General features: G+C 36.9%; 1 protein-coding gene across 1 annotated transcript in view; it reads left to right on the top strand.

The window, feature by feature from the left end:
* syndig1l (synapse differentiation inducing 1-like) overlaps window positions 1-18,615 on the top strand; it is a 36,557-nt gene extending 17,942 nt beyond the window's left edge. The window contains exons 3-4 of the mRNA XM_051138117.1: window positions 5,792-5,929; window positions 12,277-18,615. Coding sequence (XP_050994074.1) covers window positions 5,792-5,929; window positions 12,277-12,435 — 297 coding nt within the window. The 3' untranslated portion in view covers window positions 12,436-18,615. The remainder of the gene's footprint in view (window positions 1-5,791; window positions 5,930-12,276) is intronic.
* Window positions 18,616-19,647: the final 1,032 nt, after the last annotated feature.

The following is a 19,647-nucleotide window of genomic DNA, read 5'->3' as shown; positions in this document are numbered from 1 at the left end:
ATCTTTAGAGTTTTATAATTCATTATCTTCTTGTCGATCCACCCGTTCACATTAACAAGTTATTGAAAATTTTGAAAATTAATTAATTAATTAAAAAATGCAAATTAATTCTCTGCCAGCAAGTGGCGCTTTTCGCCAGGAATATAGACATTTTCTCGGTAACCGCAGTAAACAAAGCAGTTGGATTTTTTTTTATAGAAGGATTAAAAATAAGGGAGAAATACGGGAAAATATTTAAAGGGGATGACAGTGGGATAGAATGGTAAAATACAGGGGAAAACGGGAGGGTTGACAGGTATGACTATTCCTTTAAGAAACAAGGGGAGTATTCAAACGAATCACGCAACGCATTTTACTAATGTTTGCGCACATCAACTTACTGGCATTTGCGCCATTATTTAACACCCCAAAAAAAGCATGTCGTGCATTATTTTGTGCTTGAAATGGCTGCAGTTATTATTGCTAGGAGGAGGCACCGCAGAGAACAGAGAACGCATGGATTTTTTTCCCCACATGTATTAATTTATTTGGAATGCCAGGAGAACACATTATCTGAACATATCGTTTGCCAATGTTATTTTTAATTTGCTTCAGGAAATAAAAGACAACTTGGAACTCTTAACTAGGAGTCACTCAATACCAGGTCTATCAAAACTTCTAGCAAACCCTGTGGCTTCTTTATTTCTTTATTCTTTATTTGCGACTATGCTAATTTGTGCTGAGCCTGGTATATTAGTTTGTCGATGTGTAAATGAGATGTTGCGTCTGTGTTCTTTCATTTGCGCATTGTTAGTAAATCACCTGCAGAAATTTCCCCTCCCATTAGCACTGTTTTGGAATTGCACTCTCATGCTAATTTGCCCTGTTTAGTAAAACTGGCCCTTATAATAGTATTCATACCTCAACAAAACACCCAGCCAATCAGACCAAAAGTGTGAATTTCAGTGAGCGCTTGCCATTTTTCTGTGCAGTATGCATCAGATGGTCAGTGAGCAGACTATGGGAGGTCTGTGGGCAAGCCATCTGAGGATAATTTCACTTTGACATGAAACAATTTTACTCCTATTACATTGCGATGAAAACATGTCGGACAGAGTAACTGGAATTTGGATAGATTTGATTAAGCAGCTAATTACAAATGTATATGGATTCAATTTCCTCTGTGCCAAAGGAGGGCACTCATCCAGAGCCCTCACTCATGACACACACATAATAAGTTTGAAAGTGTTGACATCGATCACCTTGAAAACGAGATGAAGTTCTATTAGCTGAGCGACGGATCGCGAAAGAACAGAAAGAAAGGGGGAGAAGGACAGGGCTCATCGTGCTCATGCTGGGGGAGGCATTTTGGTAACATAAATTACACGCTTTTCTTCCTGTGCCTCCTGCCACCCTGAAAGGATGAAACCATCCATTAATCTGTCATTACCTGTCAGGAAACTGGCAGGCAGTGACAGCATCTGCCGTCAACCCCCGCCCACCCGCTTTCAGGAAAGGCACCTGAGAGGTAGAGGGTGGGCTTATCGGGGGCCAAGCTGTGGGACTCTGGCTCTGGGGCTTAACCATTTGACACAGTTGCCAGATTACTCACATTCAGCTTAGATCAGTAATAACATAATGCACAAATTTCATGCCTTTCAACTGAACGCAGAGATGATGAGATTGTTTTTGGTTTATCTGTTTTGATTCCATTTTTTGGATAGTTCAATCCATTAGGCATTTGAATCCATGCGAGTACTGTCAGAAAGACATTTCCTGTCATTTTTAAACATGTTTTTAACATTCTTAAGCATGTAGGAGACAAGCAAACCAAAAAATAAATAAAAATAAAGTTTGTAATGTCATTTGATTCACCTGGTCATACACACTTCTGTATGGTTATCAAGTGTATAGGCTTCTAATTAGTGCACTGGTTATCAGACCTCACACCATGTTTGCCTGGCATAACTTTCTATAATTTATCACCAATAGTAAGATACCACAATTAAAACTAATTACTAATTAAAACTAATTTGTAGAAGAGTTCATTTATTTCAGTAATTCAAATCAAATTGTGAAACTTGTGTATTAAATAAATTCAGTGCACACAGACTGAAGTAGTTTAACTCTTTGGTTCTTTTCATTGTGATGACTTTGGCTCACATTTAACAAAAACCCACCAAATCTCAACAAATTAGAATATGGTGACATGCCAATCCGCTAATCAACTCAAAACACCTGCAAAGGTTTCCTGAGCCTTGAAAATGGTCTCTCAGTTTGGTTCACTAGGCTGCACAATCATGGGGAAGACTGCTGATCTGACAGTTGTCCAGAAGACAATCATTGACACCCTTCACAAGGAGGGTAAGCCACAAACATTCATTGCCAAAGAAGCTGGCTGTTCACAGAGTGCTGTATCCAAGCATGTTAACAGAAAGTTGAGTGGAAGGAAAAAGTGTGGAAAAAAAAGATGCACAACTAACCGAGAGAACCGCAGCCTTGAGAGGCTTGTCAAGCAAAATCGATTCAAGAATTTGGGTGAACTTCACAAGGAATGGACTGAGGCTGGGGTCAAGGCATCAAGAGCCACCACACATAGACATGTCAAGGAATTTGGCTACAGTTGTCGTATTCCGTTTGTTAAGCCACTCCTGAACCACAGACAATGTCAGAGGCGTCTTACCTGGGCTAATCAGACCTGAACCCCATAGAGAATCTGCTTATTGCTGGTCTTCAATGATAATGTCAAGTTACTTTAATGTATTTGCACCAAAAAATGATTAGGATTTATGCTGATATCATCTAAAACCACACTTTGTCAGGGGTGTTTCCAAATTTTTGGAGGGCAGTGTACACAATATCAATTAATACTTAAAAAAAACAACAATGAATAACATTGCCTGACAATGAATAGTTATGATACCAAAATATTGTACATCCCTGTAGTCACTATCAGTTGTTTATTGACAGTTTAGTGACAGTTTCAGAACAGTATGCCACATCTGGTGCAACCTCCAAAACCTAGCTCTCAAAACCAGCCCACAACATAAAGATTTGCATTGTACAAATTGCTTTCAGAACTGATTTTGTGGGCGCCACTTTGCCACGAGCCTTGCAAAGTGAATCCGATGCTAAAACTATGCATATAAACAATGCTATCAACTGGTGCAGTTCATTCGCAAGTTCCCCCGCATTGTTTCACCTCAAAGAACTAAACCGCTCGTCCACAAGACACAGCAAACCAACTAACAAATGCCCAATGAAATATTTATATGCTCTTATGTAACATCAAGGTGTTCAGCTATAAGCTATGAGAAAAAGTGTAGGTGTGACGACTTGTTATATGGACAGATATTTGTCAGATTTCTTTAGTGTGAATGACAAGGAGATGTCAGTTTCCTCAGTTTCTGAAAACCGAACACAAGACCGTATAGCAGAAAACATGACAATATCCATGTGCACAAGCAACTTCACCCCCTCCTTACAGAGAAATCCAATCTAGCATCTCATGTTATTTTATAGAGAGGTAGGCCTATTATTTTCACAGATAAAACCCCGGTGACAGAGCTATCCTTCACCACTGATGATTGCAGCTTATTGCTATGAATCAGTACAGAAATATTTTCCTAACAGCTTTCCTCTTGGCACACTCTTCACGAGGCCGCGTTATTTTTAGTTACTCAAGTGAATCACTAGAATCAAAGGAGAGAAGTGACAAACAATGAAAAATTCACAAAATGTTGTGGAAATGCTGCACAGATTCAGTGCAAGCTCTGTAAACAATGTGCGTAGCTTAACATTGATTATCACAGAAAATAATTTTGACTTGTCCTAAATAAAAAAAAATAGAAAGGAAGAAATTGAGTGAAAACTGGGCCAGCGAACTACTAGGGGGTTTCAGATGTGTTCAAAATGAAAAGATAATTTTTATATATTTTTTATTTTTCATACTTTTATATACACTAGCACTCAAAGGTTTAGTGTGAAATTTTTTAAAAGAAATTTAGATTATTATTCAGCAAGGATGCATTAAAATGATCAAAAGTAATGACTTGTACATTTTCAAATAAATCCTGTCTCCAGAAAAAGTCATTCAGACACATAAATGTTTTCAACACTGATAGTAAGATATATTTCCTGAGCACCAAATCAGTATATTAGAATGATTTCTGAAGGATCATATGACACTGAAAACTGGAGTAATGATGCTAAAAATTCAGCTTTGCCATCACAGGTAAAAATACATTAAACAGAAAACAGTTATGTAAAATTCTAATAATATTTCATAGTATTACTGTTTTTAGTGTAGTTTGGTGAGCATTAACAATATTGTTTTTATAGTTTTTGACTTTTCAACAAGGCTGAGTTTTGACACAAATTTTACAATTCGATTCACAAGCTTTTGATTTGATTTGATTCAACATCAGTTATTTTGGATATCAAGTACAGTATGTGCCAAATTTTCTCAAGGAAAATAAAAATCTCTCAATTAATGATAGAAAATATTCATGAGTCAGTTGATATTACATTACTATAATTTTGAAGGTTAAAATGAACTGATACAAATGCTTTAATTACAATTACATAATTATATTTCTACCCCAGTTTGTTGTTTATTCTTTGAAATATTTATATAGTGACTGTTCATTTAAACATAAATGAAACATTAAAGAAGAGTATAAAATAATAAAACATATGTGACCCTGGACCACAAAACCAGGATTTATACATCATCTGAAAGCTGAATAAAAAGCTAAATAAATAATAATAAAATAAGCTTTCCATTGATGTATGGTTTGTTAGGATATGACAGTAGATACAACTATTTGAATATCTGGAATCTGAAAAAAAAATCAAAATATTGATAAAATCGCCTTAAAATTGTCCAAATGAAGTTCTTAGCAATGCATGTTACTAATCATAAATTAGTCAAAATATTAGTAGTCAAAATATCTTCATGGAACATGATCTTTACTTAATATCCTAATGATTTTTGGCGTAAAAAAATTATTTTGACACATACAATATAATTTTTCCTATTGCTATAAATATACCCATGCGACTGGTTTTGTGGTTCAGGGTCACGTATGTTGTATGGTGCATATATTAAGCAAAATGCTTTTCTGCAGAGTTCATTTTTCTTGATGACTAATAAGTTTATGGTCACCGAATATGTTTTTTCTGAGGTAATGTGACAATTTTACAGCTTACAAGCTGTTATATTGACAACTTTCTGCAGTTAAAACACAGACTGAGCGATTACATGAGACAGGATATGGATTTTGTCAAGTTATACTCTCTCTTAACATACCTTCAGGCATTCATTCATGTTTATTTCATGCAGAAACTATTAAAGAGCAGACAACGATCAGTTCATGTGAGCTTTGTGCTGCCGCTTCTCTGGAACTGAGGCGCGTATGCAGCAATCTGTCACCCCACATCAAACAGCATCAAATCGACATGAATTGCTTGAATACTATAATAAAATGGATAGATTTTATGCACAAAGTCTGAGACTTTGCTTAACATCGAAAGTAACAAAGCACAAATCTTATTGCGATTTATTGGATGGAAGGCAATGCTACAATGTTCTGTTTATTAACTGAAAACAGACTTGACTAATCGATTCTTGGGATTTAAGAATCAACATTGTTTAATAAAAATGAGAATCGATTCAAATCGAGAAATCAATGTTTTTTACCTAGCCCTAATAACTTATATTAAACCCAAAACGATCCTGTAATCCAAACTGTAAACACATCACTTGTGAACAAACTAAAGAAATCTTACAGAATCTTCTCTCTCGTTATAGACAGATTGTTCCAGCGACAGTGAGAGCGAGGACAACTTCATCGTCATCCCTCCTCGTGATCACCTGGGCCTCGCTATCTTCTCCATGCTCTGTTGCTTCTGGCCTCTGGGCATTGCTGCTTTCTACTTTTCTCAGGGGGTAAGTGCAAAACCCACCGACCAAATCCACAGCCTAACCATTAAGCCTACTAAGAATCTGCTATAACGCAAGACACAGACAAGATGAATTCTTCCACACTTTTTCATCTGTGCCCCGCAAACAAGCCTGTAGTCTCACGAGAGGACAGAGTTTGTGATCTCTTTCAGCTCCGTCTAATAATACAGAACAGGTGCCTCATTATAATACCCATCATACGAACAAACTGACTGCAAAATTATCATGCACTTCTCTAAAACAAATAGTGTAAACATCAACGCACTGATCAAATGGGTTTGACTAGCCCTCTGATGCACTGTGTTTTCAGCTCCATTTTCTCATTCGGAACAGAACACATCTATTTTTCTATTTCAGAATGAGCCTTTTTATTCTTATCTATAGTTTAGTCCGCAGCAGACACAGCCAGAGTGAATTATTTTGTCAGGAGCTAAGTGAATTCTCCCAGAGTAATTATGATGATGGTGGTGTTGTTCAAGTGAAGGTTCTCCAGAATGCAGCTTCAGTTTGTGCGTGTGTGTGTGTGAGGAGGATGGAAATGAGATCTGGTGAAAATGTGAATGTTTTTGTCCTGTCTCCTGGCTGGGAATATTCCTCCGAGAACATCCTGAACGGATTTTCTCATCTTCCCCGCGGCATAGGGTTGAATGTTCATGAGGAATGTCGCCAACCATTTGCCTCCAACTCCTCCTTCCTCTCAGCATCCACCTCTGTCTCACTCCTACAGACTGAGAAAATGGCTTAGTCTAATCAAGCACTTTTAATTGCAAACGACTTTGATTATGTTGATATCAATATTAGTCCTACAGAGGCCATGACACACGCCACAGCTGTTCATCATTATATTCACAAGAAGCCCTTGGATGTAGGGCTGGGTGATACTGAATTTTTCTCTGTATTTTTCAGTTTTGGGGGGACATTTGATCACAGACTTTATGTATTTAATCTGAAATGGCTGAAAGCAGTGATTTTATAAGTTAAAAGGAACCATCTGTTCTTAACTTAATCAAAATTAAACCTTTTAAACCTTTTTAAATTTAGAAACACCAATTTAACAACTGAACAGAGATCAAAGTGATAGAGCAGCATAATGAAATACCCTATATCGAAACTCTAAAAGTGTAGTTAAAATACAAAAATTGGTACACGTTTTGGACTGTCGTCTCTATCGCGGTTACACGCTCATGACGTTGCTGTGCTATTTGGTCACGAAAACGTATTGTTTGCAAGTGTTTGTACACATTGCGATTTTTAAGGACAAGTGATTTTAAGCCATTGAAATGCAATCGACAGGGAAAGAGAACTCATTTCCCTCTAGGCTGTCAGGGAGGTGCGCACACGTGAAGACGGTGCTCATAGAGCGCGGGAGTATTGAACAGTTATATTTACTGCTTTTTGGACTTGAATGGCTAAATACACACACTTGTATATGTCAAAATGCCTATCTTTGCAAGTATCCTCCTAAACACAGCAATTTAGGTTTTAAGTTAAACCAAACAGCTGAGAAAGAAAACACGTGTAACAGTATGCTTCCTGTCATTCATGTTAATCAAACAACAAAAGAGAGAAAATCTCCCACTGCTCTTGACTAAATCACTTTACAGTTCATGTCAAATATTTATATACACCTTGCAGAATCTGGAAAATGTTAATTATTTTGCCAAAATAAGAGGGATCATTCAAAATGTTATTTTTTATTTAGTACTGACCTGAATAAAATATTTCAGATAAAAGACATTTACATAGTCCACAAGAGAAAATAATAGTTCATGTTTGTCCTAAGCAGTCCCACAAATTCTTCAGTTCTTCAGCATGTTTGTGTATTTGAACCCTTTGCAACGACTGTATGCTTTGGAGATCCATCTTTTCACACTGAGGACAACTGAGGGACTCATATGCAACTATTACAGAAGGTTCAAACACTCACTGATGCTTCAGAAGGAAAGACTATGCGTTAAGGGGGGGTGAAAACTTTTTGAATTTGAAGATCAGGGTAAATTTAACTTATTTTGTCGTCCGGGAAATGTAAGTATCTTCTGTAGCTTCTGAAGGGCATTACTAAATGAAAACAAAATTATATTTAGGCAAAACAGGAAAAATGTACACATCTCCATTCTGTTCAAAAGTTTACACCCCCGCTCTTAATGCATCGTTTTTCCTTCTGGAGCATCAGTGAGTGTTTGAACCTTCTGTAATAGTTGCATATGAGTCCCTCAGTTGTCCTCAGTGTGAAAAGATAGATCTCAAAATCATACAGTCATTGTTGGAAAGGGTTGAAATACACAAAAATGCTGAAAAAAAAACAGAATTTGTGAGACCTGATGGATTTTTCTAAAGAACAGCGGGCAGTTTAACTGTTCAGGACAAACAAGAGAACAGCTATCACTAAACAAAAGAATCACAGCTGTGGATCATTCAGGTAACACCACAGTTAAGAATCAGGTGTATGAACATTTTTGAACGGGGTCATATTTTATAAATTCAACTATTATTTTCACTTGTGGACTATATGTAAACATCTTATGTCAAATATAATATTCAGGTCAGTAATAAATAAAAAATAACATGCATTGTGTATAATCCCTCTGCTAAGATTTAGCAGATTCTGCAAGATGCATATAAAATTTTGACTTCAACTGTATTTACACAGTGAAAAATAAGCAATGTTTTTATACGTTTGATTATACAATGCATGTAACATTTCTTATTTATTTGTTCTACTGTAGATGTTGGTCTTATTGATTGTAATTAGTTTCTCATTCTTATTTAATCGCTGGCTGTTTACAATGGTATCAAAACTGTCTCTCATTCTTAAAAAAACGTTGCCATGAAATAGAATAATTCATATCGTGATATAAGATTTTGTTCATATCACCCACCCCTATTAAAAACAGAAATAATATAAAAAATTCATATGAAAGATCATAAAACTAGTATAATGACACACACTTGCAAATTCAAAGACATTGCAAATATGTAATATATATCCCAGCGTTACTTTGTGTGAGTAAATAAGTATTAATCTTCAAATTAAAGAAGGAAACAAATGTGCAAAAATGTGTTAACATGGCAACTCAGCTGGTGTACCAGCAGTGGTGTGTCCAAACAACCCATTATTGACTGTCACAAAGCGTAGGAGTGAAAATCAATAATGTTTTCCCTGGACTACAGGGTCAGATGCAGTGACAAAGAGAGCAAGACGCCTCCCACAGCGGCAGACATGTGTGACTGGCAACTCTTTCTGCTTTCTCGTGAGGATACTAAAATAGACAGCGGATTCCAAAGCGTCATGACACAATCACACAAAGCAACTGTTCAAAGCATGTTTGCTTGCTTACAAGTAGCGGACAGCATGCTGTGGGGAAATAATACAACGTTGTGCATAATAGAGTCGGTTTACTTATCTGCACGTTCTACAAAAATTCACCCCGTTAAATTCATGCAGCCCTTGAGCCATGTTCTTGGTAAATGAGCATCATAGAAGAGCTTAATTATTCATTTGAAAGGGGAAATGGATTGATTAAACTATTACATGGGGCTCTGTAGGCCTCGCTAATAAAGAAATTAAGGCAGTGTGATGTTCCCTTTTTGAGCTTAATAGTTCTCAGCACAGCATATTTCCAGCATGGGGTTAAATGGAAACAGCAAACATTAGATAGGGCCATTCACTGGCATTTAAAGTCACATGTCATTTCTTTAAAACACTCAGGGGGTAATAGTACAAGACTTAGCGTTTTACTCTACAAAGCAACAGTGTTGCTATTCATCGAGAGAATTGCAACAGCTCTATCATGAGCAAAACTGTATTTTCTTCAGATCTCTGTGAATCTCATCCCTCCTGACACTGATGTTTATAAAAAGAAAAAATTCGAGAAGTTGCATCATGACTGAAATCTGGTTTGTTTTTTAAAGAAAGTTTACAAGGTGAAAGCAGGGGACAAAGCAAATGACAATTATCACAAAAACACACACACACACACACACACACACATATATATATACAGATCCGATCATTTGACCATTTCTAATTGTTTGGCGTACCTGTTTACATTCACTTTAGACATGACTGGTATCCAATATCAGTCTTTACACAAATTCCCGCCCATAATGAATATCAGTGATTGCTTTACTGTGCATAATATATGTTAAGACATCATACAAGGAACATGCTTTAAAAACAATCTCAAAATTCAAGGTAATTCAAATTCAAAATAACCGAAAGGTATAACACCAGTAGACTATTATTAACTATAAATGTTTTGTAAAAACAGTGAACAGCAGCTTTCAGCAGATTTCAGGTTGAATCATTCTTTTCTCTTACTGTTATCATTGGCATATTGTCAAAGTGTCTAATTCTAACATTTGGTAATAATTCTATTTAAAGTCGTGATTCCTTGATTTCTAAAAAAATAAAATTGTGGCAAAACATTAAACTCGAATGATATAATTAAAAAAAACAAACAAAAAAAAACACCCAGCCCCAATCTAAATATTTTTTGGGGGGATTCAAGCGTGCAGCACTGAAACCACATTTTAATTGTTAGAATGGTCACAGATCAGCAAAATTTGGGGGTATTCTGGGGTATTTTGGATTGTTTTGCAAAACCTAATTTTGCGAACTAGAAACTACGTTTTTTGCCCGATCGGAACCAAACCAGTGCAGAAAGATTCACTGGAGAGCAAATATCAACAATTAAAAAAATAAAAGTCTGAAAAGTTTGAAAGCGGCAGGGGCACTTTTAGCAAAAAAAAGCCTATAACTCCTGAACGGAATGAGATACCTTCACCAAACTCAGACCACATACGTAAGAGGTCAATTTGAGGTCACACAAGAAAAATCATGGAGCTTGTCCATTTGGTGGAAACAAAAAAAAAAAACATAAAAATGGCTATACCTACACAACCATTTATCCTATCAACATGAAAATCGGTGTGCACAGTCTTGGTCCAAAGTACCACAAGTGTCTACAAGGATACATGGTCGCCATTAGCCGATGAATTTTGAGCACCTATTAGACATGGTTAACGGAGGTTGATCGGAATGAAACTGGGTGGGCCTGTTTAACTCACAGCCCCAAAGGTCTATGAGAAATTTGAAATTAATCGGCCACTGGGTGGCGATAGCACATTTTTCAGTGTCGTAACCGATTGTGCATTTTGCTATTTTTCGCACATTCACGCAATATTCATGTCATATAACAGAACTCTGTTATTTTTCGCACATTCACACAATATTCATGTCATATAACAGAGCTCCTCATTCTGGACAACTTTGCCTGTAGAACCACTGCTGTCAATCAAATCATTTGTTAAATGATGGAGAAGATGTAAAAAACCTGCGAACTAGTCCTAGGTTTTTTTGCTCAATCTGGAAAAAAACACTGCATTACAATTCTCTGGACTATCTAGGTCAATAATTATCAAAAAAAAAAAAAAATACCCTTTGGGAAACTATAATGGGGTTGTTTAGAAAAGGGGCCTGTCCGAATATACCCCAAATCCTATAAAGTCTAAAGGAAAACTCAAAACTTTACAAAACCTGCTGAGCACATGTGACAGATGATTCTAAACAAGCATGCAAAGTTTTAAGGAAATCGGACCACAGCTGGCACTGCAACAGTTATAACCATTAAGAAATATTATATTTCTATGTTAAATGACCTGGTTTTACCAACAATGCTTTTTAAATAATTGATTTAGGTGGCTACAAGCTTGCTAAATAATGTCATTTTTCATAAGTGCTTGAACCCTGGTAATTGCTGCTTGCAGCTATATATTTTTTTGCCCTCGTAGTTCTAGATGTGAATCTATGTTTTTTAATGTTTTATTGTGATTAACAGGATTAAAACCTTGGAAGAAAATATGTCAGTTAGAGGTTCTGAACTTTGGTTTTGATCAATTCATAATCATCCAGCCCCAGCCTTACATTTTTGAAAAGTGAATTGAACACATTTTAATGCTTTTTAAGGGTCCACGGACAACTGAATGTGTCCAGAATTTTGCTTTATTTTCTGTTCTAAATGCATTCAGCCCATCATAAATTTGGCTATTTGCATTGCTTCCTAAAAGGCCGCTTTAATTTTTTATACATTCAGGTACTTTCTTTGTGACACTGCCCTTCAAAGTGGGCCGAATGGATTTTTAAAAATGTCGTGAAAGCGTATGATGTTTGTCTCAGCGCTGCACGTAAGAACATGCATAATATTCCATTTAGCTCTCAGCATCATCAAGGAAGCACTATATAGTTCAATGCAATTTACCCTTGAATGGAAAACAGGTCAATGTATCCTTTGATCTTGCTTCTTTCTCACCACTCCCTTTCTTTGTTCCAGACCAGCAAAGCCGTGACCAAGGGAGACTTCCCATTGGCTAGCATCGCATCTAGACGAGCCTTGTTCCTAGCCGCTCTCTCCATCACCATTGGGACGGGGGTCTACGTGGGCGTGGTGGTGGCCCTCATCGCGTATCTGTCCAAACCAGGCCACATTTAGCACAGCCGGGAGAGGACTACAGAACTCCACCAAACTACACAACCGCCTCTGAACGTCTTTTTCTAAATGTCTCATTTTGCATCCCTCCCCGTGGACTGCCTGTCCGCCCAAATCAGAGAAAGGGATGAACCAGAAGAGGATGAACCAGGAGAACTGGGGACTTTCTCACCTCAGTCATAATATATAAATGTAAGCTTCACCCTGTGTCACACTACACTGGATAAAACTTAACTAAGTCTGAGAGCAGTTCAGGTGAAGAATATAAACTACCGACAAATAAGCAATCCAATCAACCAAACCCAAAGGGAAGATATTCCAAAGGACACATGTGAGGATCAAAAGGGACTAAGTGCCCTTGGATTTGTTTTTCCCTTTCCAACTGTGCTTCGTTCTGAACCTGAAAGAGAAGTCAAGCCGTTCTCCGTTTCTCTCTCTCATTACTTACTTACGCCGTTAAACCCTGTATATGCGTGTGGCCCAATTAAACCAGCACTGTTGAATATACCAACTGCAGTCTGTGAGCGCCATTATAAAGGACAGAATGTTGTCCAAAATCACACAGCTTTGTATGTTATAATAAATGAATGTGGAGTTCATACACAAACATAAATGCTTATGATCAGATCTAACGGACAAGAAATAACTATCAAAGACAATGCAGTCCACCACTACAAAATTCAGCTCCACTGGCATTCCCACTTGTTTAGGGCTCTATGCTTTGTGTTGTAAATTCTTTGTCTTTTGTTTTGTCCGAAGTGCAAATCTTCATTTTGACCCATCATAGGCTGCAGGAGTTATGTGATGGTATAAAATAAAAGATAACAAGTAAACACGGATGAAAATCAGGAAAACAAGTGTTTATTTTATATCTCTAAGGATTTGCTTGACTTTAAACAGATTCTCTTTTACTCCCAGATGTCTGAACTGAATATAAATGAAACGACTGTACATGTGGATGGTATAGCGATGTGTCCTTTCAACCCCCAAATGCATCACTTAATGTCTCTTATGATTTGAAAAATCTTGGCAAAGCTCAAAACAGATGGTCCAAAAATGTTCAATATGCTTTCCACAAATCCTAAGATGGATATTTGAACAAAAAGGCAGGTTTTGTTTTCAGGTGAAAGGGACTCAGATTGAATCGATTAATAATGTATTGGATGTCTCCAAGCTCGCAGGCATGAGAACGAACACACACAGGATGTTGAGTTAAAGGTCGACTAGTCTATTTCAACAACAATGGAGACTGATTCTGGTGTAGTCATCCGCATAAGAACTGCAAAACATGAAAACTACGGGTTCTCCGGAGGCTAGGTAGTGAATCTGGGCTTGACTGGAATTCCTATGGTACAGAAGTTGGAAGCTGGTAGAAAATAAATGTACCACATTTTAAAGTAAGTTAGCCAACTGTACACAACCTCCAGGGTTGTCAGGTTTTCATAACAAAACCCACCCAATTGCGCTTTGAGTGGGGTCTGGTAAAATTCACATTCCAGGAGCTAAATATCACGTTTTTGAGGTCGCTTCAACCCGCGGATATGAAAAACAATCTGTGGCAACAGTTGTAAAGTAGCCCAATTCCGAGGGAAAACTGCTAAATGTGGCTAAATGTGGCTAAAGTAAACAGGCTCGTCACTCCACAGAGAGAAGAGAGGGGCGGGGCGAGCAGAGATCATTAACATTTAAAGCAACCTCGACCAGAACAGGATGATTTTTGCAGAGCTGAATTTGGCAAGGTGAAAAGGGTGTTGTTTTACACTACCACTGAGAATTTTTTATCCAACGTATATTATAGACTTTTCATTAAGACCCTAAAGAATCATATCAACTTGTGGAAAATGGGCATCAGATGACCCCTTCAACAATACAGATTATGTCAAAGCAACTTAACAGTATCAGGAAAAATTGGAAAATTGCGTGTCAACACTGGTAACCTCCTAATTGCTTCTCATGGTGATTTGAAATATCCTAGTATTAAATACCCTGATTCTACACAAGTTTACATATTACAGTGTGAGGTTGGATTCACAGAACATTCCAAAGTATAACATTTTTTAATTTTTTTCTTTATTCCAACTTTAGAAGAAAATCATTGTAAGTAACCTCTTAAAGTTAGGCTAAACTCCATCCTCAAAGTCTGTCAGATACTCTTGAGAAAATTCTTACAGAGCATCTTCTTAAGAACCTTCTTTGCTTTTTTCTTAAGTAGATTTTCCTGCCCCAGGAGTAGGCACAAAAGCATAATGGCTGATATCACGTTCGTTGTTAAAAGTGCAAACTAGTAAAGGTCATGCTTTACAGTCTTCATGTAAAAGTTTAAGTACAACAGGGACGTACTGAGCAACAGTAAGTAGGTTGGACTTGCACTTCTTTTATGAGAGTTAAGTATCTTTTGCCTGGAGTTAAGTATCATTATTGCTATTATTATACTACTGGATTACATGAATGTGTAAAAAGTGTAACCTGTAAAATAAATTGTGACCCTGGACCATAAAACCAGTCTTAAGTATCACAAGTATATTTGTAGCAGTAGCCAACAATACATTGTATGGGTCAAAATTATTGATTTTTCTTTTATGCCAAAAATCATTAGTTAAGTAAAGATCATGTTCCATGAAGATATTTTGTAAATTTCCTACTGTACAGGTTTTGGTTTTGTGGTCCAGAGTCACAAATGTAAGCATTTTTTTTCAACAAATCAGGGGAAAAAAATGTAAAGGAGGACAGGTTTCTTTTGGTGTGGTGCTTTTGTCAAGGTTAACAGATTTACTCATGGCCAGTGCTGTAATCTGAAAGACGGTGAGAATGAATTCACTGAATCACCAAGCTTTTATTAGACAAGAATGAGCAGAAATGAAAAACGAGGCTACGGTTGAGGATTTTACAGCTAATTCACTGTTCATATCTGTGCCGTAAGAACTAATTACCCTTAATGCCTAATATACGGCACCAAAATGAAGCTCTGAATACTCCACTATGAAGCACCTGAGAATAAAATAAGTTCTCACACCGGTCATATCAGAACTTTTTAAAGTTTTTGCATACACACCACGATGACATTGGTGGTGGGGAGCCACTAAAGGGACATGATTTGCAGCTTGCTAGCTGTTGCAACATTACAACAGTACAAAAAAAATTCATTTACCACAGAGTAAGGAGAGGTGACTAATAGGACGATGGTGAACGATTTGCAGATCCTGAGCACCACTGACATACATCTAATCTTTAACAGCCGCTCTGTAGTATACACAGAGCACGTGTGATTGCAAATGCTGAAAGTGAAAGTAAAAAGCAAGCGCGCATTCAAACCATTTAAATTCCCCACATATTAACAGAGTATTTTCAAGATGGGTCATCAAATGAATAGCACTGAACCAAACAGAACTCGCAAATTTAGCTCATGTTTTGAGCTGCACTAATTGGAAAAACATTTGAACTACTATAGACTGCCAAAAGTTATAACAAATCAAGGAGAAGAGTGCAAAAAAAACTGTCTGAGGAATAAAAGGCATTTGTGGTTGGCCAAACTGAACCAGTATTTCCAAGGCAAGAATCTTGACAACATTCATGTTTGTTCTTATCATTTCCTGTCAGGAAAGGTGAACTGCTAGGTTAATAACTTAATACCATTCATATCTTTACCATCTATTAACTTTAGTTTGTCAAAATATTGCACCCTTTCCTACTTACTAAGTCCTTCTCTATATGATTTAGCAGCTTCCACATTTTTTCCACGTTTTAGAAAGCGTAAATTAGCAGAACAACGTATTCAGTAGTACATTAACCGCACAATCAATGCTGTTGTTTACATCTGAATATCTCCAATATGGCCGCGCATGCAGTTAACTGACCAAATCGTGACGTAAATGCAAATTCAGATTCGGCGGATTGCGGGACTGGGGAGGAATCACGATGCTGGCTTAACATCGTGATGTCTGTCAGCCATCGGCTATGGATGGTATCATTTATCCGCTCAACCCTAGTATATAGCAGAATGCACAACAGGGAAGAATAATGCCTGCATGGCTAAACACAAACCTCTGTTGCTTCTTCAGAGGCTGTGATGCATAGCCCACACTTAAGACCTGCTGGTTTGGTTGCAGTCTTTAGCAAATGCATTTCCACTGCAACCACCGGAGCGTTGAAAGCCAACATGGGACACTTGCAGTCTCTCAGCGCAGGTCATGCATTAGTCATACCTGACATTTACGGTTCACAATTAGCTTCCCATAATGGCTTTTTCCAAGGAAGTGTCTAGTCTCCAGAGCATAGCTGGAAATAGCAAAAACGAAATCGGTTTTTGCAAATAACACTCTATGCTACTTTGCAGCCGGTGAAGCTTGACCAAGCAAATCGTTGCTATTTTGGAGTGCAGGGAAAATAAAATTAACATGTGGGTTACAAACCACAATTTAGAGTATCAACTCAAACTGGCCGTAATGAAAGCGGTTTTCACTTTCCGTCAAGGTCTCGGTTGATACTAACATGCTATCAAGCCGGTTTTTTTTTTTCCTCATGTGTTTGCATCATTAATTTCTAAATGAACAGTGTCAGTGTCTGCCCTCCCTTGATTGTGTATCAGCCTGGTCCTTTTTCCCCCATTTTTACGTTTCCATAGTGACTAGTCATTTTCAGGCATTCATTTCATGACCTACACTGTAAGAATACTGAGATTAAATATGCGTTTTACCTTTGAAATTTTTAATTGCAATCTTGCTTTGTGTTTTGCTATGGTGTTTTTAAGGTTAGTTTGGTTTCCCTCATCAACTGAGCAAACTATGAAATGTCTGCTTCATTTAAAACAAAATGACAGAGAAAGAGCAAAGTGTTTATAAAGAATGTCAGTGTTTTCTTGGTATTGTGATACTTTGAGTTTCTCATTCATGATCAGAATGTGCTTGTGAGACAGTGACAATGTAAATAATGCAAACGAAAGAAAATGCAGCGTATAAAATAAATAATTTGAGACTAAAATGACCTTGTATGTATTAATGCAAAGGCTGGATGTGTTTTTGCCTTTAGGGAAAATATGATACAGTGTGGTCCTCATGTGTGAATCTCTCTTGTCAGGAACAAAACGCTAGTCAGACTAAACAGACGGATGAGTCATTTTCGAGCATAGCAGAGGTGTGTATGGAGGTGTGAGGATGAAGCTTCGTGCTTTTCCCCCTCTTATTTTCCATATATCAACACCTACAAAATCCTTCAAAAGTAATGACTGTATACAGAGACCAGAAAGCCAGTCTGACACAAATGCAAAAGGTTTGTTTTCGGAATCGCTAGTGGTTTTGTAGGCAATACAACAATGTTAATTTACGGAGGTGGATGAATTGGTTATTAAATAAATCACTGGCCTCAAGGGTTGTATCATCTACAGACCACATGCAGGGATGCATTTGAGTGTTTGATTACAAATGCAATCAGCCAAACAGGAAGTGTAATGACAAATGGGATTTCTTTAAAGCATTCATAATAAGATGTTGCTAGAGCAAAACATTTTTGGAAGAAATGGTCACTGATCTACATCATTAGCTCTCATATCTGGTGCTGCAGCTTTGACAAAACTGTCTTTTGTATTCCATTCACACTTGGTATTAATATCTATCTTCAATAGAGCCTGGCACAACTCACTTGCACTCTCCGCTGTCCATTACGTCACATGCATTTTCTGAAGAGGAACCGCCGGAAATTAATTGCGTTATTCTTGTTGTAGAAGAGTTTTGCCACATATTGCTTCATCAAGTGACCAACACTGAAAACAAAGTAAATGTATGCATGATTAGTTTATGTACGTCTGGCTAAGTATGGGGATGTGCAAACGCTGAGGGAATATGTGAAAATATACTTTTTTATTTTATGATTTATATTGTTTTGTAGGTGGTAGGTGTGCTTTCATTGCCTGAGGTAAAAACCGCAGCAGTTATAAGATTCAGCTCTTTTTTTTTCTTCCAGACATGCCGTTTGGAAAGCAAGAGCACCTGCAGAGGTAGTCTGACTCTGCAGACATTTTATTTATTTATTTATGTAGTTTGAAGTTAAAAGTAGTGCTGTTAGCAAGCAGTACTTACAATAAATGATTGCAATGTCTGCATTACACATTTCTAAAGTAATAAATTAATAAAGAAATACATCCTCCACTGAACAGCAATTACAACTCGGGTCATTTATTTCCGAAAGGTATAATGTATGGAATTAATTGGTACCTGACATTCAGATTAAAATCCCCCCTTTCTTTTCTGTAAAAGGATTTAATAAAATTCATAGCCTGTAATAAAAATGTGATTTGTCCATCCTGATCATCCTGACAGACTGCGGCTTTTTCTGATTTCTCTGCAGAGAGTGCATATGTCTGCGGTCAGATCTTTCTATTAGCTTATCCTTAAAATGATAACAACCATATAACATCACATGCAGTGACACAGATCATGCGAGCAGCTGAACCGCGGCTTGTGTACTGCAAATACAGACGAGTATCGTTCATTCGGTCACACTTTTCAGGTGTTCTCCGACGACTGTGTGTCATTTGCTTTGATTTATGATATAGGCAACATGCTGTGATGCGGCTCTGTCCCACACACACGTGCATATAACATGCTGTACATAGGTAGTTTACAAGATAACAAATAATCTTCAAGTTAATAAATGCCTCTAGTTTTAATAATGTAAACAGGCCTTTTAAGTTTGAGCAATAAATTGAATACATTTTCAGACGAAGGACATCTTATTATTATTATTTATTTTAAAATAATAAAAGCAACAGTTTTTCAATATATGTAAAGAATATGTAAGAGTATAGTGTTTGGGGTTCAAATCGCCCCTGCTACTGGGGCTAAAAGGCACAATAATTTACAAGATAATTAATAATGACTGACTTTTCCATTTGTTGACATGACATGGTTAGATTTAGATGGTAAATATCATGTATTATATATTATAATGCATACATATATACATAATATTATATTACAGAGATAATCACCAAGTTCATAATGAAACCATCATACTTAAAAAAAAATAATTTTAAAAAACATCATTTGTTACTACTGTAAATCTATATTAAATTAAATGGATCTCCTTTAATGCTTTCAGGATCTTCACTTTTTAAAAATGATTTTGTTCCTGTATTTTAAAATATGTTACATATTTTAATGTCAGCAGCCTATTTGTTTATTAATTGATTCTTTTCTTTTGCCCCGTGGTTGTGAAACACGA

This window comes from Labeo rohita, chromosome 20 (genome assembly GCF_022985175.1).
Source record: "Labeo rohita strain BAU-BD-2019 chromosome 20, IGBB_LRoh.1.0, whole genome shotgun sequence".
Taxonomy (NCBI): Eukaryota; Metazoa; Chordata; class Actinopteri; order Cypriniformes; family Cyprinidae; genus Labeo; species Labeo rohita.
The sequence above is the reverse complement of the archived record's forward strand: the minus strand, read 5'-3'. Positions and strand labels throughout refer to the sequence as shown.